The 27,877-nt window shown below is 45.7% G+C and overlaps 1 protein-coding gene across 1 annotated transcript; it reads right to left on the reverse strand.

Moving 5' to 3' along the window:
• Positions 1-318: 318 nt before the first annotated feature.
• Positions 319-27,732, reverse strand: LOC142198269 (cytochrome P450 2K1-like). The gene is made up of 10 exons (XM_075269226.1): positions 27,581-27,732; positions 25,672-25,870; positions 24,575-24,737; positions 22,185-22,334; positions 9,934-10,094; positions 8,502-8,678; positions 8,203-8,344; positions 7,573-7,757; positions 4,463-4,604; positions 319-821 (listed from the first exon to the last, which is right to left on the reverse strand). The coding sequence occupies exons 2-10, from the start codon at positions 25,852-25,854 to the stop codon at positions 643-645; spliced, it is 1,482 nt and encodes a 493-aa protein (XP_075125327.1). The 5' UTR covers positions 25,855-25,870; positions 27,581-27,732; the 3' UTR covers positions 319-642.
• Between the last annotated feature and the right edge of the window lie 145 nt (positions 27,733-27,877).

The following is a 27,877-nucleotide window of genomic DNA, read 5'->3' on the forward strand; positions in this document are numbered from 1 at the left end:
TTGTTGACTTAGATAGATATTGGCATGTGGAACATCAACTTGACTTGAAAGACATTGGTAATTGAAGATGGTTGACAGAAGGCTTCAGAGTTGTTGGTTATGAGGACGTTGGTTGAGAGGGCATTGGAAGTTGGATAGAATTTTCTTTTCATAACAGTAAATGTCATGTAAGGGTGCATTCAGACTACGTAACGCCGGGCGTGTATGAGAGCCGTACACGCCGGCATTACGGCAGACTGCCGAACACTTCCCATTCACTTCAATGGGAGCACTCGTAAACGCCGCTGTTACGAGCGCTCCCATTGAAGTGAATGGGAAGTGTTCGGCAGTCTGCCGTAATGCCGGCGTGTACGGCTCTCATACACGCCCGGCGTTACGTAGTCTGAATGCACCCTAAGTGTACCTCAAATACTTTTGAGGACACTAGACCGACTAGTAAGTTTACATTTTTCCCTATCATTATTGGAACAACACTACTAAATCATTGCAACTAAAGCTCTAAATACCTAGAAACAAAAGAAAATCTGTGGACTGTAGACTTCTTGTACAGATGAATGTTCATTCAGAATACAAGATGGTGAGGCAATGGAGGCTTGTACGTGGTAACAGTTCTTCACATTCGAATTTTCAAGGTACAGTAGGTTATACTCTGGGTAAAGCGCAGATCTTATAGGGCTTTGGAGCACATGTGAATCCTCCTGCAGGCATGAGATCTAATGTCTCCCCAGGAGGAGCCTTGAATGTGAAGTTTTGCAGTAGACTTGTGAAGAACAGGAACAGCTCCATTTTGGCCAAGTTCTCTCCAGCACAAGTTCTCTTACCTACAGCAATGAAACATGGGGTAAAGGAAACAAGTTTATATTCTTTCATGGGTTATTCATACTTCCTGATATTCATATTTGTCTGTTCAACTTCATTCATGGGTCTAGTGCTACAATATCATGTACAGGCCCCATATGGACATTTTCCTAGTCCTCGAAATTTAAAAATGGAAAAATTGGAAAATTATTTCTGCTTACACAGATTCCTCTCAGAAAGATGGCACCAAGTTATTATTCAAGTTCTTAAAACCTGAGAAGGAGAAGTCACCACTGATAAATCACACACAGTGGAAGACATGGTCTTTGTCCTTCATTCTTAAGACCCGAAATTAACCTTGTCGTTCCTTGAGATACTCCTAGTTACAACTGTGTCCGCCCTTTCATTACCTCAAATTTGGTTAAAGGGATTCTACCATTAAACTACTTTTTTTTCTAATTACCACGTTGGAATAGCCTTAAGAAAAGCTATTTGTCTCCTACCTTTAGACGTGGTCTCCGCCGCGCCGTTCTGTAGAAATACCGGTTTTAACCGGTATGCAAATGAGCTCTCCGCAGCAATGAGGGCGGGCCCCAGCGCTGAAAGGCTGATGAGCGCATCCCCATTGCTGCCCGAGAGCTCTTTCCTGCGCCGCCTCCTTCTTCTGCAGCAACTCCGCCTCTTCTGGCTTCTCTTGCTCTTGTAGTTCGAAACAGGAGCATGTTGGGGTAACCGTTCTTGCAGTTCAATACAGGAGCTGGCCGGCGGCAATTTTGGGGTAGCCGCTCTTGCAGTTCAATACAGGAGCCGGCCAGCAGCCATTTTTGGGTAGCCGCTCTTGCAGTTCAATACAGGAGCTGGCCGGCGGCCATTTTGGGGTGGCCTCTCTATGCTCCTGTTTCGAACTGCAAGAGCCATTTTGGGGTAGCCATTTGGGGGTAGCTGCTCTTGCAGTTCAATACAGGAGCCGGCCGGCGGCCATTTTTGGGTAGCCGCTCTTGCAGTTCAACACAGGAGCCGGCTGGTGGCCATTTTGGGGTGGCCTCTCTATGCTCCTGTTTCGAACTACAAGAGCAAGAGAAGCCAGAAGAGGCAGAGTTGCTGCAGAAGAAGGAGGCGGTGCAGGAAAGAGCTCTGGGCAGCAATGGGGATGCATGCGCTCATCGGTGTTTCAGCGCTGGGGCCCGCCCTCATTGCTGCGGAGAGCTCATTTGCATACCGGTTAAAACCGGTATTTCTACGGAACGGTGCGGCGGAGACCACGTCTAAAGGTAGGAGACAAATAGCCTTTCTTAAGGCTATTCCGACGTGTTCATTAGAAAAAAAGGTAGTTTAATGGTAGAATCCCTTTAAGGACTCCAATTTCCATATTGTTATTTGGTAGCCATACTCTTGACAGGCCTTGGCTCACAATATAACTACTGGTGGTGTCTTATATAGAAAGGTATCTTGCGAGAGGATGATCTTGTACCACGCATCTCAGCGGAAATGTGAGGAAGGGCACATTTGTAACTTTGGAGATAACAAAAAACAGGGGGTGCTCCATTTACAAAAGGTACTTTGAAATACTCTAGTGCTGTCAACCAATGAAGACAAAAATAAAAAAAATGAAGGCAAAAAATCTAATGGAACGATCTGGAATGACAATTTATTATATAGGGTATGTTCACATGGAGTTTTTTGCAGGAGGATTTTGACGTGTAATCCGCCTCAAAATCCGTCTGCAAAAATGGCTCCCATTGACTTGAATGGGAGCTGCTCACTTTTTTTCCGCTAGTAGTGGAAAAAAGAAGTGATATGGCTTATCTTGCCGCGGATTCCGTGGCTGAGTCACCTGCGGTGTCTGGGGCTCGAGACACGCTCATGTTTAGGCCTAATCAGGAGCGGAATGCCACGACAGAATACTGATGCACTGCATTGCTAGCCAAGTGGATGTTCACACAGAATTTGGTTTCCGCCGTGTGGCTGGCCATTCACTTTAGATTTCAGATGGTGAGTCTGCACAAGTTTCCTTATGATAGGCTAAAAATGGCCGATTTTTGGGGTGATATCTGGCTAAAAATATCCAGCACGGTCAATCTGTTTTCAACAGCCATCAGCGAACCATTCACAACTGCGACATGTCAGCTCATCGATGGCTGAAGTGGTCAAATTGGCTCCAATGAGCATGAAAATCTTATGTGTATCTCAGATTGCAAATGGCGGTGGCTAGAGATGGGCGAGAAGCTAAACATTCATTTCACTTTGGGTGGGTCAGACTAAAGATTTGTTTCCGGTCAAATAAGTTGGTTAGGAATCAAAGTGTCCATTGATTTAAAACAGTGTATGACACTGTCAGGGCTCCTGCGACTTTATCTAGTCCATTTCTAGCTTTCTAATGCAAACACAGGAAAAGTGTTGTGAAAGTGACAGTGACTTATATGTCTATGGAGAAATGGATAGTAAGTAGGGTTGAGCAATCGTGTTCGGAATTCCGAACACGATCTTTTTGTGTGGGATCGAGATCAGTACTATTTCCCACAATGCTTTGCTTAGCCTTCACACTGAGTATACGCTTTGCTCATTCTGAGTGGAGTGTATACTCAGTGTGAAGTCTCTGCTGCAGTTCCATAGGAATGAATGGAAGCAGCCGGCACACAGCCTTAACCCCCTGCGTGCTGGCTTCCTCCATTCATTCTAATGGGAGACTAAACTAACATCTCTAGCAGCTACTTACCTCTAGAGATGGCTGATCGGTGTTCTCCTTCCTCTTCACCTCGCTGCCCCTTCCTCCAAGGTTAGTGTTTAAAGAGCTAGGAAGGCGGGGCTTGTGGCTTAGGAGAGTGTGGGCGGGTACAGGGCGGGGAGACGTGACATCTGCCCTCCCAGTACCCGCCCACACTCTCCTAACCCGCCCACACTCTCCTAATCTGGGAGGCAGGGGCAGCGAGGCGAGAAGAGCAGTGTGGAGCGGCAGCGAGGTGAAGAAGAACACTAGGCACCGGAGCAGCCATCTCTGCAGGTAAGTGGACACCAGGGGGGACTAAGTAGCCAGAGGATTAAAAAAAAAATCCTCTGGCTTCTTTAGTGATTCACTACACAACATGGATTCTAACAATTGTTAGATTCCATGCTGTATAGTGAATAGGATTGCTTTTAAAATCCAATCTCCGATTAATAAAAAAATCCCATTGACTTGCATTGGGATCGGAATTGGGATCGAGATCGGGTTCGAATGAAAAATGATCGGAAATCGGATTTTAAAATCGATCCTGAAAAGTCAAGATCGGCTCAACCCTAATGGTAAGCAGTGCAGACATCCTCTATACTTAAATGTCTGTCGGCCATTTTCCTGTGTCCGAACAGACACTTGTTTAAGAATCCACAGAAAAATGGCTGACGGACACGCGCAGTCAGCGCTTTCAGCTGAAGACGCGGCCAATGACGCAGTGAAAAGGCGGTCGGGAGAGGAAGATGGAAGAGTCGCTGGAGAGTCTTCGGACAGACATAAGGAAGAAATAAGAAATTCCTCAGGAATGGCGATGCAGATCAGAATAATAAAGGTAAGAGAAGAATAACCTCTCTTAAGGCTATTCTGACGTGTTCTTAGTTCGAATAGGGATTCCAATGATAGAATCCCTTTAAGCATTGGGAGATTTGCTGTAGAATTGACAGAATTACTCACCAGCTGAGAATGGCATGAACGCTTCTTTCCTCACAAAATTTCCACTGGAATCCAAAAAGTGTTCTGGGTAAAACTCATCCGCTCTAACAAAATGATCCTTGTCATAGAGTACGGAGGTCAGCAGCGGGATCACATGGGTGTCCTGGAGGATTCAATATTGACATATGTCAAATTTACAATGGAACTTAATGGAACTAAAAATTTTTCTTACACCGCAGTTCTTAAGGCAATTTTGATGAATTAGAAATACAGTTTATATTCTATTTGCTGGTGTGGAAGTGGCGTCTAATTCACCCTTTGGTGGATGTCTACATTTAATTAAGCCCTATCACACTATGGGCTGTCATATGCGTATGTTTGGGATATCTTTAAGATAGGTCATCAATAGAGATGAGCGAACAGCGTTCGACCGAGTACATGTTCGATCGGATACCAGGCCGTTCGAGATGTTCGATTCCAGTCGAACACCACGCTGCAAACTCACTAAAAATTCGTATCCCCTCCCACCTTCCCTGGTGCTTTTTTTGCACCAATAACTGCGCAGGGGAGGTGGGACAGGAACTACGACAACGGAGGCATCGAAAAAAAAATCGGAAAAAGCCATCAGGTGACCTCCACTTAGGCAAATAGTGGATTCTAGATCAGGTTCATATGAGACTGTGAACTATGTGACTGTGAGACAGGGATAGATGTACTGGCAGGGATAGCTAGGGATTACCTTTATTTAGGGGGGAATGTCACTCACCCAGCTCTTTGGGGCTCTATCTCGTGGCAGCCCATTATATGCTACTCGGGATCCCTGTCAGCTTGTGTTATGCGGGAGCTGACTTTTCTCCATAGGAAAGCATTGGCCAGCGTTGATTGGTCGAATGCCGTACAGTGTACAGCATTCGTCCAATAAACGCTGGTTCTGCCGGAGGAGGCGGAGTCTAAGATTGGTCCACAGCAGTCTCCATTGTGGTCCAATCTCAGATGTAGCAGCGTTGACCGCACAGCACTGCTACATCTCAGGAATAGCAGAGTTGACAGAGCTCTATACATCTCAGGAATAATCAATAAACAGAGTATGCAAAAGACAACAGAATATATATATATATATATATATATATATATATATATATATATGAATTGTAAAACATCCCCTAATCAGTTGGGCCCTGACAGCGTTTGTGTCCTTACCCTATGAGGAACCATAGCAAACAAAACAAAAGGTAAGTATAACACTTAATGACAAAAAGAGTAGATACTAGACTGTAGTAGAAATTTACTAAAAAATAGTTTTATTTAGTATATCAACATCATTAGTAATATAAATAAAGGGATATACACGAAAGGGAATTACATGTAGAGAGTAGAGAGCCAAGATGGAATAAATCCCTGTCTATGCTGTGACACACCATAAAAGATGGACTATGAGTCTAATAAAATATAGTGCATTAGTACAGAGTCCATATAGTTCAAAGTGTTGTACCTCAAGGATATAAGTAATAGGAAGCATAAGTGCAGGAACAGTTTCAACAATACAAAACATGGAGTACAGCTATGCTCAAATAATGGGACCCAGTACCAGCATGTAAACATCCAAATAGGATATAGCAAAGCTTACCCATGTTAATGGTGCAACAAGTGCACTGAACAGGGAGAGACACCTACTGCCCGCAAACCCGTGTACTCCATCTTGGCTCTCTACTGACCGGTGGTTACTGTGCATGTAATTACCTTTCGTGTATGTCATTTTATTTATATTACTAATGATGTTGATATGCTAAATAAAACTATTTTTTTGGTAAATTTCTACTATAGTCTAGTTTCTACTCTTCTTTTTTATGTAGATTGTGAGCCCCACATAGAGCTCACAATGTACATTTTTTCCCTATCATTATGTCTTTTTTGGAATATGGGATGGAAATCCATGCAAACACGGGGAGAACATACAAACTCCTTGCAGATGCTTTTATGCCCTTGGTGGGATTTGAACACCAGGACTCCAGCGCTGCAAGGCTGTAGTGCTAACCACTGAGCCACCGTGTGGCCCCTTTTCTACTCTTTTTGTCATTAAGTGTCATACTTACCTTTTGTTTGCTATGGTTTCACATCTCAGGAATAGCAGAGTTGACAGAGCTCTATACATCTTAGATGTAGCATTGTTGACCGCACAGTGCTGCTACATCTCCGGAATAGCAGAGTTGACAGAGCTCTGTAGATCTCAGATGTAGCAGCATTGACCGCACAGCACTGCTACATCTCCAGAATAGCAGAGCTGAGCGGAAGTTGACTTTTCCCCATAGGAAAGCATTGCCCAGCGTTGATTGGCCGAATGCCGTACACTGTACGGCATTCAACCAATCAACGCTGGACAATGCTTTCCTATGGGGAAAAGTCAGCTCCTGCATTATTAGTGGCGTAATACAGGGACTTTGGTGTGTTAGATGCCCCCAGACATGCTTCCCCTGCTGTCCCAGTTGCATTCCTGAGATGTTGTCATCATTTGCTGGGGTGTCATTGTGGACTTGGTGACCTTACTGAGTCGAGTATTTTTTCTACATAGACTATAATGGGGTTCGATATTCATTCGAACAGTCCAGTTTTGAGGGGCTACTGGAATCGAATATCAAACTTCGAACATTTCACTGTTCGCTCATCTCTAGTCATCAGTTAAAGATAGGCAGGGGTCTGATACCTATTGCTCAGCCGATCAGCTGTTTGAGGACACCGAATGCTCACCCCAATGCTGCAGCCACTTCAGTACTCACCAAGCACAGCAGTGTACAGTGGCTGTACTTGGTACTGCAGCTCAGGATATTCACTTGAATGAAACTATGGATAGGTCACCAAATTTAAAGCCCCGGAAAACCCCTTTAGGCTAAAGCTCCACGTTGCGAATACACAGCTTTTTATGTTGCAGATTTTGTTGCAGTTTTTTGAGCCAAAGTCAGGAGTGGATTGAGCAGAAGGTAGAAGTATAAAAACTTCCTATATATTTCCCGTTCCTTTAGTAGCCATTCTTGACTTTGGCTTAAAAAAACCATAACAAAATCTGCATCAAAAAAAGCTGTGTATCCGCAACGTGGGGCCTCAGCCTCAAGCCTCAGTGTTCCTTTTTTATTTACCTTGGGCAGGAAATATCCCCTGAACTTAACATCTTGAGTAGTAGCATGGGGCAGGTTGGATGGAACAATGTTTCCAAATCGTTGAATCTCATGGATGACGGCGTCAGTATACGGCATCTCTTTCCTATGAGTCACTTGGGGCTCAGCCGACCCAATAACTTTCTCAATCTCAGCTTGAACCTTTTCTGTTTTTAAAGCAAATAAACATAAGTTGAGTATGTTATAAATTTTTTCAAAAATTTCAGGTTCATCAGAATCCAAGATATTAGGGGCTTGCCAATAATTAATCATTGTTACTCTGGGATCAAAGGTTATGTCATTGGTTCATGCCACATGACTTGCAGAGACCAAATAATGGTGGTCCAACGAGTCATGGGAAATCATCTAGGAGGCCAGAAAGGACCCCAATGGTACACCAGCAAAGGTATCAGAATTTATTAATTTTCCACACCCCCGTGAACAGACACCATAGTATATCAATGGCATTTCTGTTTCAGTCCGAAAATAAAACCTCATGATAATTTGGGAGACAAATTTAGTCAGGTTCACCCATCTCTAGTCACAAGTTACTGCGACCATCATGCAACATTATTCATAATATGTTCTCACACATACAGGTTGGTCTCTTACTTTGGATTTCTGGATATTTCATCATCAGCAGAAGTCCCCATCTCAGGGTGGTTGAGGTTGTCTCCATGCCAGCACCAAAGAGGTCAGAAACAAGTGCTGTTAGGTTATCGTTGGTGAAGTATAGATTAGGATTTGGCTTTTCCTAAGATGTAAAATATGTCACAAGCAAGTCAGAAGTTAGACCCCTGAAGGTAAAGTTGTAAGTTATGCAGTCATACCGTAGGTAAATAACAAATAACACATTGCAACGTGCGAGATGAGAAATTCTGCTCTGTCACATATGTATCAGTGTTTGTTACCTCTTGTTGTTTGACCAGGAATGTGTCGATAAGATTCCTCTGGTCATTGACATCCAGTTGTTTCTTCTGGTTGGTGAAGGTCTCTCGAATAAACGCATGCATCTCCTCCACGTTTCTGGCCACTGTATTTTTGACTGTAGAACACCACCGCATCACAGATGGATATGCATTATACAGCTGCAGGGGGAGAAAGAAAATCCTGTGTGGATAAAAGTGTCTTGTTGGTACCCCCTAACAGTCGGCACCAATTTCCCCATCTTAGCTGCCACTAAGAAAGTCCCTACAATGTAGCCTCATGCATCCATAGATGTTGGGGGATGACAGGAGTTGCTGACCCAGATCAGCTCTCCATTTTTCCACTCCTTCCTCTAACTAGGGCAAATGTATCATCTCCAGTTAAAGGAGAAATCAGCAAAGAAAAAAATATATGTTAAAATGCCCCCCCAAAGAGCTATCATGACCTTATGGGGGTGGCACAATGTATAAAAATCAATCAATAAAAAGACAAGTAAAAATTAAAAAAAATCCCTCCACTGTCATGCCCACATACCATATATACTCGAGTATAAGCCGAACCGAATATAAGCCGAGGCCCCTAATTTTACCACAAAAAACTGTGAAAAATTATTGACTCGAGTATAAGCCGAAACGGGGGGGATGCAGCAGCTACTGGAAAATTTCAAAAATTAAAATGGTCGGAGTTTTTGGGTGCAGTAGATGCTGGGGAAGGGGAGGGGGTGTTTTGGTTGTCTGTCTGCCCCTTCCCTGAGCTTGAGGACTGTTTATTTTTCCCCCACTTGGAATTCAGTCTGGCTGTATATAGGGTATCTGCAGTGCTCCTATTAACCCCTTCCCGATGGAACAGGAGCACTGCAGATCCCCTATATTCAGTAGACTGGGCACTGTCAGACACAGGGATACCTAATGTGTATGTGAGCCACAGTAATTTTCTACATTTATACTGTATGTATTCTAGGGAAAGGAGGGATTTAGAACGTTTATTTTTTAAATTTTTTATTTAAATCTTTTTTTTTTTTTTATTGCACTATTTTATGGGAGATTCTATACATTGATTTTGTGGCTGGTCATAGACCCTCCCCCCCTCCTTAAAAAAAAAAAAAAAAATGCGGGGCTTTTTCAGCACAAAAACTGGGCTGGAAAATTCGGCTTATACTTGAGTACAAACGGTAAGTTCTAGCAACTCCCGAGTGATACATCCTATTCCCATGTATCACAATAAAAATTATTCAAATTTAAAAAAAAAAATGTTATAACCCTCAAAAGTGCATGAACCAAAAAACAAAACAAAAAGACCCCAAACTTGTGTCTGGTCCTGAACCAGTGAAAAACTCCTGAAGTGGTTAAAGATCGTCCGCTCATGTTATTTCCCAAAAACATATTTTAAGATATGATATAGACTGGAGCTACTCACCGTTGCCATTGGGCTTCCGACTAATCGGACATTGTCATTTACAATCTTTAAGAGTCTTAGAAGTGTGGGGTCTTCATAGTCAAAGCGGTGACTCAGTAGGATGGACACGATGATGTTGGCTACGGCAGCGTTTATTATCATGATGTTATTAAAGGGCTCTCCTGGAAATACATGAAAAGATACAGGTCATAGAAATATAAAATACATCATTAATAGAGATGAGCGAACAGTGTTCTATCGAACTCATGTTCGATCGGATATTAGGCTGTTCGGCATGTTCGAATCGAATCGAACACCGCGTGGTAAAGTGCGCCATTACTCGATTCCCCTCCCACCTTCCCTGGCGCCTTTTTTGCTCCAATAACAGCGCAGGGGAGGTGGGACAGGAACTACGACACCGGTGACGTTGAAAAAAGTAGGCAAAACCCATTGGCTGCCGAAAACATGTGACCTCTAATTTAAAAGAACAGCGCCGCCCAGGTTCGCGTCATTCTGAGCTTGCAATTCACCGGGGACGGAGGTTTCCGTCCAGTTAGCTACGGCTTAGATTCTGGGTAGGCAGGGACAGGCTAGGATAGGAAGGAGAAGACAACCAACAGCTCTTATAAGAGCTAAATTCCAGGGAGAAGCTTGTCAGTGTAACGTGGCACTGACGGGCTCAATCGCCGCAACCCAGCTTTCCCAGGATCCTGAATGGAATACACTGTCAGTGTATTCCCGTATACCCGATATATACCCCCGATACCCGTTCCAACGGTGTGCCCCCCCACCTTCACGCCAGAAATACCCTGCAAGTCCCCTAGCAATAGAATTGGGGCTATATACACCCACTATTTTTGCTACTGCCATATAGTGCCATTGTCTGACTGGGAATTCAAAGAATATATTGGGGTTACGTGCACCCACAATTTTTGCTACTGCTATATAGTGCCGGTTTCTGACTGGGAATTCAAAGAATATATTGGGGTTACGTGCACCCACAATTTTTGCTACTGGTATATAGTGCCATTGTCTGACTGGGAATTCAAAGAATATATTGGGGTTATGTGCACCCACAATTTTTGCTACTGCCATATAGTGCCAGTTTCTGACTGGGAATTCAAAGAATATATTGGGGTTATGTGCACCCACAATTTTTGCTACTGCTATATAGTGCCAGTTTCTGACTGGGAATTCAAAGAATATATTGGGGTTACGTGCACCCACAATTTTTGCTACTGGTATATAGTGCCATTGTCTCACTGGGAATTCAAAGAATATATTGGGGTTACGTGCACCCACAATTTTTGCTACTGCTATATAGTGCCATTGTCTCACTGCGAATTCAAAGAATATATTGGGGTTACGTGCACCCACAATTTTTGCTACTGCTATATAGTGCCATTGTCTCACTGGGAATTCAAAGAATATATTGGGGTTATGTGCACCCACAATTTTTGCTACTGCTATATAGTGCCAGTTTCTGACTGGGAATTCAAAGAATATATTGGGGTTATGTGCACCCACAATTTTTGCTACTGGTATATAGTGCCAGTTTCTGACTGGGAATTCAAAGAATATATTGGGGTTACGTGCACCCACAATTTTTGCTACTGGTATATAGTGCCATTGTCTGACTGGGAATTCAAAGAATATATTGGGGTTATGTGCACCCACAATTTTTGCTACTGCCATATAGTGCCAGTTTCTGACTGGAAATTCAAAGAATATATTGGGGTTATGTGCACCCACAATTTTTGCTACTGCTATGTAGTGCCAGTTTCTGACTGGGAATTCAAAGAATATATTGGGGTTATGTGCACCCACAATTTTTGCTACTGGTATATAGTGCCAGTTTCTGACTGGGAATTCAAAGAATATATTGGGGTTACGTGCACCCACAATTTTTGCTACTGCTATATAGTGCCATTGTCTGACTGGGAATTCAAAGAATATATTGGGGTTACGTGCACCCACAATTTTTGCTACTGCTATATAGTGCCATTGTCTGACTGGGAATTCAAAGAATATATTGGGGTTATGTGCACCCACAATTTTTGCTACTGGTATATAGTGCCAGTTTCTGACTGGTAATTCAAAGAATATATTGGGGTTACGTGCACCCACAATTTTTGCTACTGGTATATAGTGCCATTGTCTGACTGGGAATTCAAAGAATATATTGGGGTTATGTGCACCCACAATTTTTGCTACTGGTATATAGTGCCATTGTCTGACTGGGAATTCAAAGAATATATTGGGGTTACGTGCACCCACAATTTTTGCTACTGCTATATAGTGCCAGTTTCTGACTGGTAATTCAAAGAATATATTGGGGTTATGTGCACCCACAATTTTTGCTACTGGTATATAGTGCCAGTTTCTGACTGGGAATTCAAAGAATATATTGGGGTTACGTGCACCCACAATTTTTGCTACTGCTATATAGTGCCATTGTCTGACTGGGAATTCAAAGAATATATTGGGGTTACGTGCACCCACAATTTTTGCTACTGGTATATAGTGCCATTGTCTGACTGGGAATTCAAAGAATATATTGGGGTTACGTGCACCCACAATTTTTGCTACTGCTATATAGTGCCAGTTTCTGAGTGGAAATTCCCCAAATAATTTGGGGATTCATTCAGCCTACATCTCAGGCTCTTGCCATATTCACCCAGGTTGTCAGTGCTGCACCAGCTCGTTCCCAGACAGCTCGGCCCGAAAAACACATTACCTATATAGAGGATTTGGACAATGAAGACAACATGTTCTAAATCTAATGTCTGCACCTTCTCCAGAATTAAAATAAAGGCAGCGTTTAACTTTCAAATAGCACTGCACAAAGGAAGATCTTATCAGCTTGTCTCATGACATGCTACTAAAAAGTTTCATTTGTGTATCTTAATGTAAATATAGTTGTATAAGCTTTTTGGGTTTTAGGCACTGCCAAGTTATTTATTACCACCCGCTCCCTTATAATGATGATGACGCCAAAGTCACTGTGGGTGTTCAGAGCTCACAGCTTTGGGTGACATTTGTCTTGCTCTCTGTCGGTACCAGCTGTCTTTTTGGATACCGTAAAGTTATGTTGACTTTATTACCAGCTATAGAAGCTTTAGCCAGGTTGTGACGGTGTGTAACCCTAACAACACTAAGTGGGATACACATTAATAGTCAGTCTATGTACGCTAAACGTATCACTGAAGTAATTTTTTTTCCCTCTCCCCTAATATAAGAAAGGAACAGACATTAGACCGGGGTTCGAGGCTTGTAAAAATCCAGTATTATTTGTTCTTCATGATGTGAAATATGTGTTGAAAAGCAACCCAAGATGAAGTCAGCCATGTGTGCCAGTGTGTTACTTGGCATGCCTTTGCTGGCCCCAACTGTAAGGGTCACTCTCCATTTCCTCCATTTTCCACTCCCCTTCACACCATTTGTGGTGAAGCAATGGGATGCACTGAAGTGCACCCTCTAGCCTCGTGTGGGACAGGGACATCAGATGCCACTCCAACCCCCTCGTCTTCCTCCGCCAGCCAACGGTGCGAAGATGAGAGGAGTGTGCTCTGACTGTTTTCTGCCTAGCAGAGGCTAGTTCTCACTTACGAAAATGGCCCCATTTTGACCTGTATATCAGGCACAATGGTGTAGGTTTCAAAGAAACATGGCACCAACAAGTTGAAAAACGTGGGCCATGCGTGGACCGTGTTTGAGTCTGGCAAGCTCCAGATCTGCTACCAGGTTCCATCCATTATCACAGGTGCAAAAATGCCAGGCCCCAGGTGTAGCAGGGAAAAAAAAATGCCATCTCAGCCAGGATGGCACCCCTGACCTCGGAGGCACTGTGCTGTCTGTCCCCCAAGCTGATCAGTTTCAGCACGGCCTGCTGACATCTCCCCATGCCAGTGTTACAGTGTTTTCCGCTAGTAGCTGGGGTGGAGGTTGCAGCATCGTAGGGTTTCAGTCTACTCCTGCCATGAATTTTGGCCTGGGAGAGGAGATAGGCCACCCCAGTTTGCACCCGGGGACCAGACTCCACCACATTAACCCTGCCTGTCATTAAAGATAAGCACTGCAGCATCCCTGACCACAGGCGCTTGTCCATGTGTCGGTGGTCAAGTGGACCTTGCAGCAAAGCGCAGAGCTCTGGGCCCGACTGATGTTATGGGACACATGCAGGCGCAAGGCAGGGACAGCACACCAAGAGAAGTAGTAACGGCTAGGCCCAGCATAGGGAGGTGCCCCAGCTGCCATCTGCTGACGGAAGGCCTGGGTATCCAGAAGCATAAACAAACACCAACATCTCCAGGGCCAGCAGTTTATCGATGAGGCTGTTAAAGGCTTGGGCATGGGGGTGGGTTGTGTTGTACTTCTGCCTGCAATGAAAAGCTTGGGAAATGTGGAGTGGCTGGGAAGAGGCGCATGATGGTGCAGGCCAAAAGGGCGCATGAGGGTGAACTCCCCAATGTGTCAGAGATAGGTGTGTAGGTGTCCTTGCATCATATACTTGCACCATATTTGGCTTTGGAAGCTAATTTTGTGCCAAAAAGTGGTTAAGACAGCGATCCCTCAGCTACTCCCGTTACACTGTCTATTGAAGTTACCATCTGTGGAAGTGGACCACCATTTCTAAGATCCCAAAGGAAGCAGGCAAGAGATGTGCAGTTCAGAAAAAAAGATGAGAAAATAAGTGTAGGCTGTAGAGCACAGAGGGATCGGAGAGGACAGAGCTGGTGTCGGCCAGGTATTCCCACAACATGCGCCTATACTTGTCCCTCCTGGTGACACTAGGCCCCTGAGTGGCAGTAATTTGTCCAGGGGGGCCATTAACGTGTTCCAGACCTAGGAATAAGTCTTCCAACAGGGTAGAGTTTTGCATGCCTTTGCTTCTACCCACTGTTTTTGCTGCTTAGCTTCCCTCCACATCTACACTGCTTTCGCCCCTAAACATCACCCCACTTTATGCATCTGCTTCTACCCTGTTTTTTTGTTGAATTAGCTTCCCTCCACATCTACACTGCTTTCACCCCTAAACATCACCCCAGTTTATGCCTTTGCTTCTACCCTGTTTTTTTTGTTGAATTAGCTTCCCTCCACATCTACACTGCTTTAGCCCCTAAACATCACCCCAGTTTATGCCTTTGCTTCTACCCAGGTTTTTTGTTGATTTAGCTTCCCTCTACATCTACACTGCTTTAGCCCCTAGACATCACCCCTGTCCATGTGGGGTCGGTGGCCTCGTCATCCACCAACTCCTCTTCCAATTGCGCACTGCCCCCTTACTGCAAACCACACATGACCACAGCTTGCCCTGATGGCAACTGTGTCTCATGATCCCCACTTAGGTCCAGACAAGTCGGTGGCGGGTCCAAAACCCCAAAATTGGAAGGAAATGGCGGATGCTGCAGTATTTCTAACACCTGTTCCTGGTGCTCGGGCCTGGTCTGTGTTGTAACCTGCACCCTGCTTAACGCAGCTGCCATATCCGGAGTTGTGATGAGCGCATGCTGATGTTTCGTGTCCAGTGCAATGGATGGGATGGGATTTCACATAAGTCTGCCACCCATGGCCACTCATGGTTGAGCAACTGAGGGAGTTGACTTTGACGAACCCGAGGGTTTTGGAGTTGGAACTACATCAAAGGTCTGTGCTGCTCACACACTCTGCTCAACACATGATATGTTTAGTGCCAGCAGTGTGGAGACGTCGCACAACAGCCGTTGTTCCAGCAGGTACAGGCGTTGTAGGAGTGCATAGAGGCTAGCAGCAGCAACTATAGACTTTAAAAACTATCCGCACAAGTGCCACACTTTCACCAGTAGCTCAGGAACATTGGGGTACCTTTTTAAAATGATTAGCAGCAATGAGTTAAAAACGTGGCCCAGGCATGGAATATGTTGCAGGCTGCCAAGCTACAGAGCCGATCCCAGGTTACGGCCATTATCACACATGACAACATGCCTGGGCCCAGGTGCAGTGGCAAAAACCACATTGCCGTCTCATCGAGGATGGCATGACTCACTTTGTAGGCAGTGTGCTGTCTGGCCCCCAAGCTGATGAGCTTCAGCACGGCCCGCTGACGTCTCCCCACACCAGTGTTGCAGCGTTTCCAGCTCGTAGCTGGGGTCAATTTAACAGCGGAGGAGGGTGGTGTTTCAGCCCTCCTCCCAGGAATGTTGTGTGGGGAGACAAGTCAGGCCACCACATTTTGCGACCCGGTCCACGCCTCAACTACATTCAACCACTGTGCCCAAATTGAAAGGTAGCGTCCCTGTCCGCATGCACTTGTCCATTCGTAACTGGTCACATGGAACTTTAGGGCTAAGCGCTGAATTTAGGGACCGCCTCATGTTTGGGGGAAAGTGCTGGTGTGGACGGCACAGTGCGGTGGCGCAGTAGACACTCTGCCCAAAAAGGGCAGAGTGTCCCCCAGCCGGGATTCCAACATCTCCTGGGCCAGATTTCTTGAGATGAGGCCGTTGAAGCCTTGGGCATGTGGGTGGGTTGCGCTGTACTTTAGCATGAAATGAAAGGCTTGGGAGATGGGGAGTTGCTGGGAAGAGGCGCATGATGGCGCGGGCAAAAGGAGAAATGGCAGGAAAAGGTGAGGATAAGGGTGAACTCCCCAAAGTGTCAGAGGCAGATGTGGAGGTGTCCTGGCTGCTGGTCTGGACTGCAGCGCCAGCCCTGTCAACAGTGGGAGAGGCAGTGGCCGCCAGGCCAAACGACGATTATCCTGCGCTTGCTCTCACCCACTGAGCCCAGGGCTTGCCTTCCAAATGATGGCACCCGCAAGAGGTGGTGAGATTCCTCTCCGCAGATCTCCAACCCATCTTGGACTTGCAAATTTGTCATGTAACTGACATGTATATGATGAGTCTATCCATTGTCTGTTCATTTTGGTGAAAGTCAGCCTGTCAGCTGACAGACAGCTGTGCTTGTCAGTGATGATGCCACCGGCTGCTTGTACCCCCAGTTTTTGCTGCTTAGCTTGCCTCCACATCCACACTGCTTTTGCCCCTACACATCACCCCTATCCATGCCTGTGCCTCTATCCATAAGTCTGCCACCCATGGAAACTCATGGTGCACAAAGTGAGGGAGCTGACTCTGAGGAACCCTTGGGTTTTGTAGCTGGTACTCCATCAAAGGTCTCTGCTGCTCATACACCCTGCTCAACATACGGTATCTAGGGTTAGAGCGTGTGGTGACCTCGCACAACAGTAGGTGCTTCAGGCAGATGTAGGCCTTGCTGGAGTGTATTGCGGCTAGCTCCAGGTACTGTAGACTTGGGAAAGTGGGTGTCCAAGTGCCGCACTTTCACCCTTAGCTCAGCTAATTTGGGGTATGTTTTTAAAAATCATTGCACCACTACATTGAACACGTGGGCCAGGCATGGAACGTGTTGGAGGCTGGCAAGCTCCAGAGCCCTCCAACAAGACAAAAAAGCCTGGCCCCAGGGGCAGCGGGGATAAACAAATTGCCGTCTCATCCAGGATGGCATCCCTGACCTCAGAGGCAGTGTGCTGTCCGTCTCCCAAGCTGATGAGCTTCAGCCCAGCCTGCTGACGTCTCCCCACACCAGTGGTGCAGCGTTTCCAGCTCGTAGCTGGGGTCAATCTAACAGCGGAGGAGGAGGGTGGTGTTACAGCCCTCCTCCCAGGAATGTTGTGTGGGGAGACAAGTCAGTCCACCACATTTTGCGACCCGGTCCATGCCTCAAGTACATTCAACCACTGTGCCAAGATTGAAAGGTAGCGTCCCTGTCCACATGCACTTGTCCATTCGTAGCTGGTCACGTGGATCTTTTGGGCAAAGCGCTGAACTTAGGGACCGCCTCATGTTTGGGGAAAAGTGCTGGTGTGGACGGCACAGTGAGGTGACGCAGTAGCCAGCAGGCCCAAAAAGGGCAGAGTGTCCACAAGCTGGGACCCCAACATCTCCTGGGCCAGAATTTTTGAGATGAGGCCGTTGAAGCCTTGGGCATGTGGGTGGGTTGTGCTGTACTTTAGCCTGGAATGAAAGGCCTGGGAGATGGGGAGTCGCATTGCAAAGTGTGTAAACCACACTCAGTTTGTCCTCGACCTATACATTTAGAAATTATCTCCCCCAGCGAGGAACGTGGCCTCGATGGGGGAATTTTTCTAAGGAAGCTAGAAAAGAGGGCATCTTGGGCCTTGCTGGCTCAGGTCTAGCTTCTGTCATGCAGCTGTCTTCTGCCTCTGGACATCCCTTTGCCTCTAGCCACCTTTTTCCCTGCTTAGCTTGCCTCCACATCCACACTGCTTTTGCCCCTAGACATCACCCCAGTCCATGCCTTAGCTTGTACCCCCAGTTTTTGCTGCTTAGCTTGCCTCCACATCCACACTGCTTTTGCCCCTAGACATCACCCCAGTCCATGCCTTAGCTTGTACCCCCAGTTTTTGCTGCTTAGCTTGCCTCCACATCCACACTGCTTTTGCCCCTAGACATCATCCCTATCCATGCCTCTGCCCCTAGCCATAACTCTGCCACCCCTGGAAACTCATGGTGCAGAAACTTTGGGAGCTGACTTTGAGGAACCCTTGGGTTTTGTAGATGGAACTCCATCAAAGGTCTGTGCAGCTCACACACCCTGCTCAAGATATGGTATTGTAAGGTTTCAGCGTGTGTGAATGACGGACAACAGCCTGTGTTTGGACAGATGTAGGCCTTGCTAGAGTGTTTTTAGGCTAGCAGCGACTCCTGTACACTTGCAAAAGTGGGCGCACAAGCGCCGCATTTTCAACAGTAGCTTCGGTACATTTGGGTATGTTTTCAAAAAACTTTGCACCACTAGGTTAGACGTGGGCCAAACATGGAACGTGTTGGAGGCTGGCAAGCTCCAGAGCCGCTACCAGGTTCCAGCCATTATCACAGGCGTAAAAATGCCAGGCCCCAGGTGTAGCAGGGAAAAAAAAATGCCATCTCAGCCAGGATGGCATCCCTGACCTCGGAGGCACTGTGCTGTCTGTCCCCCAAGCTGATGAGCTTCAGCACCGCCTGCTGACGTCTCCCCACACCAGTGTTTTAGCGTTTGCCGCTAGTAGCTGGGGTGGAGGTTGCAGCGTCGTAGGGTTTCAGTCTACTCCTGCCATGAATTTTGGCCTGGGAGAGGAGATAGGGTACCTCAGTTTGCACCCCGGGACCAGACTCCACCACATTCACCCTGCCTGTCCTTAAAGATAAGCAGCATCCCTGACCACAGGCGCTTGTCCAAGTGTCGGACAAGCGCCTGTGGTCTTGCAGCGACTTGCAGCAAAGCGCGGAACTAAGGGCCCACCTGATGTTGAGTGACACATTCTGGTGCAAGGCGGGGACGCCACACCGGGAGAAGTTGTGACGGCTAGGGACGGCATAGTGAGGTGCCACAGTTGCCATCAGGTCCGGGACGGCGGGAGTTTCAACAAACCAGAACGCCAACCTCTCCTGGGCCAGCAGTTTAGCGATGTTGGCGTTCTAGGCTTGCGTGGGTGGGTGGTTAGCGGTGTATTTCTGCCGGCGCTCCAATGTCTGAGAGATGGTGGGTTGTTGTAAAGAAGCGCCTGATAAGGAGAAGGAGATAAGACAGAAACAGGGGAGGATGAGGGAGAAGTCAACAAAGTGGCGGAGGCAGATGAAGTGATGTCCTGGCTCGTCCTCTGGAGTGCATCGCCAGCACTGTGAGCAGAGGCAGTGGCATGAACGGCGGGCGACGTTTGTCCTGCCGTTGCTGCCTGCCACTGATTCCATTGCTTGGATTCCAAATGACGGTGCATTGAAGTGGTGGACAGGTTGCTCTTCTCAGGGCCCCTACTCGATTTCGAGAGGCAAATTGTGTAGACGACACTATATCTGTCCTCGGCGCATTCCTTGAAAAAACTCTACACCTTCAAGAAACGTGCCCTCGATGGGGGAGTTTTTCTGGGCTTGGTACAAAAGGGAACATCTTCGGACATTCCGGGTCTGGCCTGGCTTCGGCAAAGCAGCTGACCTCTGCCTCTGGACATGTCTCTGCCTCTAGCTACCCTTTTTGGTGCTGCACCTGCCTCAACATCCACACTACTTTCCCAGCTTGACATCCGCCTTGTCCAGGTGGGGTCGGTGTCCTCGTCGTCCACCACCTCCTCTTCCAACTCCTGTCTCGCCTCCTCCTCCTGCACAATGCGCATGTCAACTGGCTGCCCTGACAGCAACTGCGTCTCATCGTCGTCGATGAGGGTGGGTTGCTGGTCATCCGCCACCAAATCGACCAGAGATGGAGGAGACTCTAGTGTTTGAGCATCTGGACACAGATACTCGTCTGTTAGGTCCGTGGAATCGCGAAATGGAGGGGCAGGTTGCGGTACAGTCAAAGGAAGGGTGAACAGCTCTGGGGAGCAGGGACAGTTGGGGTTATTGTTCTGGGAAGATTGGGAATTTTGGGTGGAAGGAGGACAAGACTGTTGGGTAAGAGGAGGTAGAGGCTGACTGGCTGGTGGACAATGTGCTTTAAGCGTTATCCGACAGCCATTGCAAGACCTGTTCCTGGTTCTCGGGCCTACTAATCTTTGTAGCATTCAGCCTAGTTAATGTGGAACTTTTGTGCAAAGCGCAGAACTTAGGGCCCGCCTGATGTTAAGGGACACACGCTGGTACAAGGCTCAACTCACCCTAAGTGCCAAAAACACTGCTGGTGCAAGGCTCTACTCATGCCAAGGGCCTCAATCTCTGCTGGTAGCTCAGCTTAAGGTCCTGTAACTTTGTTTGGAAGGGCTCATGTTAAGGGCTAGAAAAGTGAATTTTGGAAGGTCTGACCACATCACACACACACACACACACACACACACACACACACACTCAAAATGACAGTTAAGGGTGAGGGCTTTTGGATTTCCCATTGTCTATTCCATCCGTGGTTGTCATGGGGAACGTGATTTAAAGGGGTGGTTGTTACTGTTTGTTGAGCTTAAATTGGGGTTTGTGTCCATCCATTTGGGGAGTAAAGAAGGTTTCCAGGTATTTTCCCACTTTGATAGAGGTTTTTTTGAATGTGGAAAGTGTGTAGTTGTTAGGCAGTGATGTTGGGGTAATAGAGGGTCTTTGGTGTGTTAGATGCCCCCAGACATGCTTCCCCTGCTGTCCCAGTGTCATTCCAGAGGTGTTGGCATCATTTCCTGGGGTGTCATAGTGGACTTGGTGACCCTCCAGACACGGATTTGGGTTTCCCCCTTAACGAGTATATGTTCCCCATAGACTATAATGGGGTTCGAAACCCGTTCGAACACACGAACATTGAGCGGCTGTTCGAATCGAATTTCGAACCTCGAACATTTTAGTGTTCGCTCATCTGTAATCATTAATAGTGTGGAGGATGTCAGCTTGTGTCACCTCCATTTTTGATTCCAGGGCCATGTGATACCATGCCTGCTGCCATTTTACACTCCTCTTTGTTTCAACAGCTCATCCCCCCTCATCCTTAATGGGATGCGACTTCTCTCCAGTTTCTTATCTAATAGCCATGTGCCACAACTATTTTACAACTTTCCACCAATCATGTTATGCTAATTATACTAGTCCAACCTGTTCCTTGTCTATGCAATGTATTAAAACTACCTCTTTCTCTCCATTAAAGCAGAACCCACTATATACACCTATATACACCATAGCTGAGTCGTTTGTGTGTCTCTCTAAGCTAGATTAAAAAAACAACTTTGTTCATTTGGATTTCAGTACGGTGATACTTAGGGCCTATTCACATGGGCACATAGGGGGCGGATTATGGCGCATAATCCACGTCATAACCCGCCCCTCACAATGGTGATCTATGGAGACCGCTAGCGAGCTGCCCTTTCTTCAGGCGTATTCAGGCGGCAGCAACCTCCGGAATCGGCCCAATCATTTGAGCCGACTCCAAAGGGGGAAGCCGCGACCATGACATTCGTGGCAGGCAGATTTTGACCTGAGAGTGATGTGGCTCTCGGTGCCAAAATCCGCTAACTTTCTGGGATGCCTTGAGTGTGTACAAGAGAAACAACAGTGTGTCGGGCCATTATATGAGTTGTTTTCTGCCTTTTGTGGATTATTAAAGATTATTCCTTATTATACAGTATATGTGTAGTGATAACTGTATAGGTGTCAAGTAAAGGATGGACCTTAGCTAGAGGATGGACCTCGCGATCATTTCCTTTGGTGGGCCTGTTGTACTTCATCTCAACATTACCTACAACTAATAATAGTAATTGTAATGTAAATTTGGAAGAAGAACAACACAAAGATAAACCATTCACCAACCTTTGTAAGCTCTGAACTTCTGTACCAAAAAATTACTTTCTTCAGAAATCTTGTTTTCAATGGCTTCTCTCCCCATTCCAAAATCTCGAAGAGTCGACAGAGTAAATCGTCTCATCACTTTCCAGTTATCATCGTAAGCAAAAATGACTCCTGAGGATGTTACACAGCGAGGGAAAAATAATAAGACATGTAAGATGGTGTCTGGATAATCTAGGACATCCTACAGATCCAACAGCCAAAAATTGTCATAGATGGAAAGTTCCTTCCATGATTATCTAAGTATAGTCTTCTAAGGATGACACATTTAAAAGAATGTCCCACTAAAGTTACTTGGGGTGTGAATATTTCTAAATCTTATTCTTCAATCAGTGCGATCTGCTATTGTAAGATTAGACTTTTCCAATCAAAAAATGTTACCTTATGCTGGGGTATGACGGAGAGAATTATTTTGGTATAGTATCGTAAGAAAGTTACTGTCAACCAAAGGCTACAAAGCTGAAGGGTTGACCCATTCCCAAAATGGTAACTGTTTTTGTGAATGCTTAAGGGCCCGTTCACGTGGGCACAGAGGGGGCGGATTATGGTGCAGAATCCACGTCATAATCCGCACCCTCACAATGTTGGTCTACGGAGAGCGCTCGTGATCTTTTTTCCGTGAGCGGCATGTTACCGCAAGCTGCCCTTTCTTCAGGCGGATTCTGCAGCTCATTGAGCCATGGCGTCCGCCTCACGGCAGCACCCTCCGGCCTAGGCCCATTCATTTAACATATTCAACATATTTTGGTCCCAATTTTGACGTGTCTTCGAGTGTCAAAATCAGGACCAAAATATGCTATTTCGCGCACGTGTGAACTAAGCCTAGGAGTGGAGGAAGTGGCTTAGAAAGTCACAACATTTTTACAGAAATTAATTCAGTAAGTTGCAGATCCCATTTTTGATTGCTTGATGCCAAAATTTTGACATTCAGGGCTTGATACAATCCCTCTATAGTTTCCATGTGTATGTCTAAGTTCAGGACAAGATGGAACTCAAATGGTAACATTCCAAAGAAGATACTTTCAGGCTGAGGCCCCACATTGCGGAAACGTAGATTTTTGTTGCCTTTTTTTTGAGACAATACCAGGAGTGGATTGAGCAGAAGGGAGAAGTATGAGAATTTGCTATATACAGGGTGGCCATAATATAACCTCCGGTGTTTGGAGTCATGTGCAGGTTGTTTATCGTGGGAAGCGTGTTTATCGGGGGAATGTCGAAACCCTGCCTGACCTCAAAGACCGCATCACATTGGAAGTGCATCGAGCACGTTCTGCATAGGATGACCATGCTCACCATGCATGATGGCGGCCACATTGAACAGTCATGCTAGTCGGTGGTCCAAATGGGACATCCCCAAGCATCGACAGACGGGTTTTGCGCCGCGCGCTCACTGTACAGCGCCACATTATCCCCTGGTGGGGAATTTTTGTATTATTATTTTTTTTTTTTCATGCCGTCCGTTTCCCCATGCCTTGATTAGCACACATTCAAATTTTCAGGCAATTCCGTCCATTGGGTCAGCCTGCACACGACTCCAAACACCTGAGATTATATTATGGCCACCCTGTATTTTCAATTCCTTTTGTAGCCATTCTTGACTTTGGCTTAAAAAAAAATTCCACAAAATCTACAACAAAAAAACCCCTGCATTTCCGCAACGTGGGGCTTCAGCCTTATTGATCATAAAATCTTAAAAATGCCACACACTTTGCGGGAAGAATACTTCTTTCTCAGTCAAGAATGAGACATAGGTTTTTGTCTGAGGGAAGGATATTCACCCCAAAACATGTTTTTTGAGACATCATGCCCAATTAAATTATATTCTGTGGAATATTACTGTCTAAAGCATCCACATACTTCCTAGCACAAGAAGGTTAGAGCCATATACTTACTCATCACCATTTGGTATTCCTAAGCCTGTTAGATTACCCATCATGAAGGCGGCAGCGCCCTGTACAATGGGCTAATCATCCGTAAGAACAGTCTTACCGCAGCTGTGGAACTGGAGATGCCCAATTATACAAGGTGGGCACCGTGTTTCCAACCACTGCTGTGTTGCCCCATATTTTGCTCTGAGTATGACATAACACTAGCTAATTATTAAAATTCTTTCCTCCTGTAACTGGGATGTCATATCATGAACCTCTTGTTATGGCAACTTTATTCTACCATACCAGGGAAGTTTGGAAATACAGGGCGGGGGCTCGAAGATCAGAGCGAGGACAAGCAGATGTACTTTGACTGTCTCAAGTTGATCTGAAGTTCTTCAAACAAGAAAAACCATATCAGATCACAATCAAAATGGGAACGTGCTTAATCCATCCACCAATCCGTGCTAAGCATATGATCCTTACCGTGTCCTTTTATAATTTCATGAAAAAGTGGCACTTTTGGTCTTCCCGAAAATTCTTCTGCATGATTGACAAGGGCGTCTTTCACTGCGTCATGTCCGCATAGTACAACAGCCTTCTCTTCTCCTAATTGTATCGTGTACACCGGTCCGTACTTCTTAGAGAGCTACAAAGTGAAGCAGGAGAATCTGATTATCTGATACTTATTTTTGATATCCGTTTGCAAGATAATCCGATCATCTACTAAAACTTTGCAAAAACTCTTTACTAGAGATGAGCGAGTAGTGTTCGATCGAGTAGGTGTTCGATCGAATACTATGCTATTCGAAATACTCGTACTCAATCGAACACTACTAGCTGTTCAAAGTTTAAGGTTCGATGCAGAACCAGCATTGATTGGCCGAATGCTATACATTCTACCAATCAACGCTGGTTCTTCTCTTACCTTTTGAAGTCTTCTCCGTGCAGCGTTCCCGCGGCGTCTTCCGGCTGGAATTCACTCTGCCTAGGCATCCGGCCTAGGCAGAGCCGACTGCGCATGCGCGGACATGCCCTCGCATGCGCAGTCGGCTCTGCTCAGGTGTCATGCCGGGCAGAGCCAACCGCACATGCGCAGTTGGCTCTGCCAAGGCCCCAATGCCTAGGCAGAGTGAATTCCAGCCCGAAGAAGACTTGGGGACGCTGCGCCGGGAGAAGACTTCAAGGAGAATCCAGCCTGTCCGTCACTCGTGGACTTGGTAAGTATAATTTTATCAAATTTTGCGTACCCCCGAAATGAGCATTTCCCCTCCATAGACTATAATGGGGTTCGAAATGCGTTCGAACAGTCGAACAGCGTGCGGCTGTTCGAATCGGATTTCGAACCTCGGACATTTTAGTGTGCGCTCATCTCTACTCTTTACAAATGCCTTGTTAAGAAACCCTACTTAGGTGTGCACAGCTGAGAGCCAGGGTATAGCATTTCACATACACAGGAACTGCTGGTGTCCACAAGAAATGGCATGAATGGACAATTTCTTACTTAGTTACTCTATGTGCAGTACGTTGCATAGTATATGCTTATGAACCCCTTTAGGATACATGGCCATACAATCTGTTACCTTATGGAATGTTTGATATGGTCTCTTCAAGTCTAGGATATGCAGGTTCCCAATTATTGGTAGTGGTCTAGGTCCAGGGGGCAGCTTATATTGAGCATTTCTTTTCCGTCCAGTGAAAAATAAGGCAACAAACAGGCATAAAACAATAGATAGAACCCATATGGTGGGATCAGCCATGATCATGTACCAGGAAAGGTTTCTAGGAAGAGACAAACATAAACATGATTGTATAGGTAAGAAATGATATTAAAGAGGATCTTTTACCACTACCATGTTCTTAGCCTCTGTTAATAGGCGCCACTCCACTGATTCCAGCGCAGTTAGAATTTTCTCTGTAGCCCCCACCATTCCTGAGTAACAAGCGCAGTTAGTTTTGGTGCCTGATGTGCTATGACAGATGGGCAGTGTTAGGCATGGGGTGTGCCAGAGCTCAGAATAACACCCTTTGTCTACTCCTGCTTGACACCGCCCCCTGCCAGTACAGAGCCTAAAGGTAACAAAACTAAAAGTCGTGGTTGTACGGGAATGGTGGGGGCTAGAGAGGAGATTACAACTGTCTCAGAATCAGCGTAGTGGCCACTATTAAATGATGTAAAAAGCTGGACTTGTTTGAGGTTGAGAAAGATCCATTTAAAAAAAATTAAATCCACTTGTCCACTGAATCATTACATCAACAAAGTTTTAGACTTTACAAAAAGGGCACACCTTAACAAAAAATAAAGTTAAACTCTCATAGTGAATTTTTAATGATAACATATTTAACACACGGTACTTCCAATAAAAGTACCTACACTTCTGGTCACATGTGCCTGTATCTCAGTCCAAACCCTCAACACCTCCTGCTGTCTCCAACTCAAGAACATCCATCGAATCTGCTACTTCATCTCCTCTGAAACTATAAAGATGCTCGTTCATACCCTCTTAATCTCCCACTTAGATTACTGTAACACCCTTTTCCATGGCCTTCCAGTGAATACTCTCACCTCCATGAAGTCCACCTTAAACTGCGCTGCCCGCTTAATACACCTCGCCCCCTGTTCTTCATCGGCTGCTCCCCTCTGCCAGTCCCTCCACTGGCTACCCGTGACCCAGCAAATAGAGTTCAAGTTACTAACACTGACATACAAAGCCCTCCACAACCTGTCCCCTCCATATATCTCTGACCTAATCTCCCGCTACCTGCCCACACGTAACCTCAGATCCTCCAACGACCTCCTACTCCGCTCTGTTCTCATCTGCAACTCACATAACAATCTCCAAGATTTCTCCCGTGCATCCCCCATACTCTGGAACTCCTTACCAAGATACATAAGACTGACCCCGACAATCACAGGCTTCAAGAAGGCCCTGAAGACTCCCCTATTCAGGAAGGCCTACAAAGTGCAATAACGCTACTCTATCCCTCTTCCCTCATACATTGTAAGCCCTTGCCCTAAGCAAAACAAATTAGGTCAGACAGCACCTCCATAGTAAAAATGGACTTGTAGTTCTCCCATATGTCCAAAGCTAATTGAAATAGAGTATACTTGCCTAATATACCTAAGCTGTAAACCTAAACCCAGGACCAAGATAGATATTGGTATAGTGTAGGGTCCCAGTTGATTGAGGTCACCTTGTTGGGGTAGATGGGCTCACAATTTGATCAAAAAGTATGCTAAGAACCTCACATTTCTACACACAGACACTGACCATAGATGTAGTGTGGCCTACACTTCATGTACTTAATATTTGCATTTAGTCTTGCCGTACTTGTATGTTTATCTATCTACAGTCCAAGAACTTTGCAAAGAAGAAAATTATAGTACATGATATTAGCTTGCATTAATACATTTGATGTAATTGTTTCAGTGTATCTATTTATCTATGTATGTACTTTCCAAAGTACTGGCCATTTCTAGACCTGTCCTACCTTATATCCTGCAGTCAGTAAGATCCCTCTATTAGTCCCCAGTAGTGTTACATGGAGGGTAGAAAGTGTCCTGCTCTTCAGCTTCATCCACCAGTTCTGGTTCACATTACCTAACACCAAGACTCTACACAGATATTATTTGTAAGCTGTCCGGGTGCTGAGCCAATAGAGACTGTAGGGGTGAAGGTTTAGTCAAGATAAGTACAAACAGAATCAGTAAAAGATCATTGCTCAATTATTATGTGATTTCTGCAATTATTATACTATTAAAATCACATGAATCGACAAGTTCCAGCC

This window comes from Leptodactylus fuscus, chromosome 3 (assembly GCF_031893055.1).
Source record: "Leptodactylus fuscus isolate aLepFus1 chromosome 3, aLepFus1.hap2, whole genome shotgun sequence".
Taxonomy (NCBI): Eukaryota; Metazoa; Chordata; class Amphibia; order Anura; family Leptodactylidae; genus Leptodactylus; species Leptodactylus fuscus.

What these genes read in the sequence shown, in the direction of transcription:
- LOC142198269 (XM_075269226.1), bottom strand. Translation starts at nt 25,854, where the DNA reads ATGATCATGGCTGATCCCACCATATGGGTTCTATCTATTGTTTTATGC. An exon ending in TCGGAAGCCCAATGGCAACG is followed by an intron (nt 8,679 to 9,933) that starts GTGAGTAGCTCC and finishes CTCCCCCTGCAG; the next exon opens with CTGTATAATGCATATCCATC. An exon ending in GTTCATGCCATTCTCAGCTG is followed by an intron (nt 822 to 4,462) that starts GTGAGTAATTCT and finishes TCATTGCTGTAG; the next exon opens with GTAAGAGAACTTGTGCTGGA.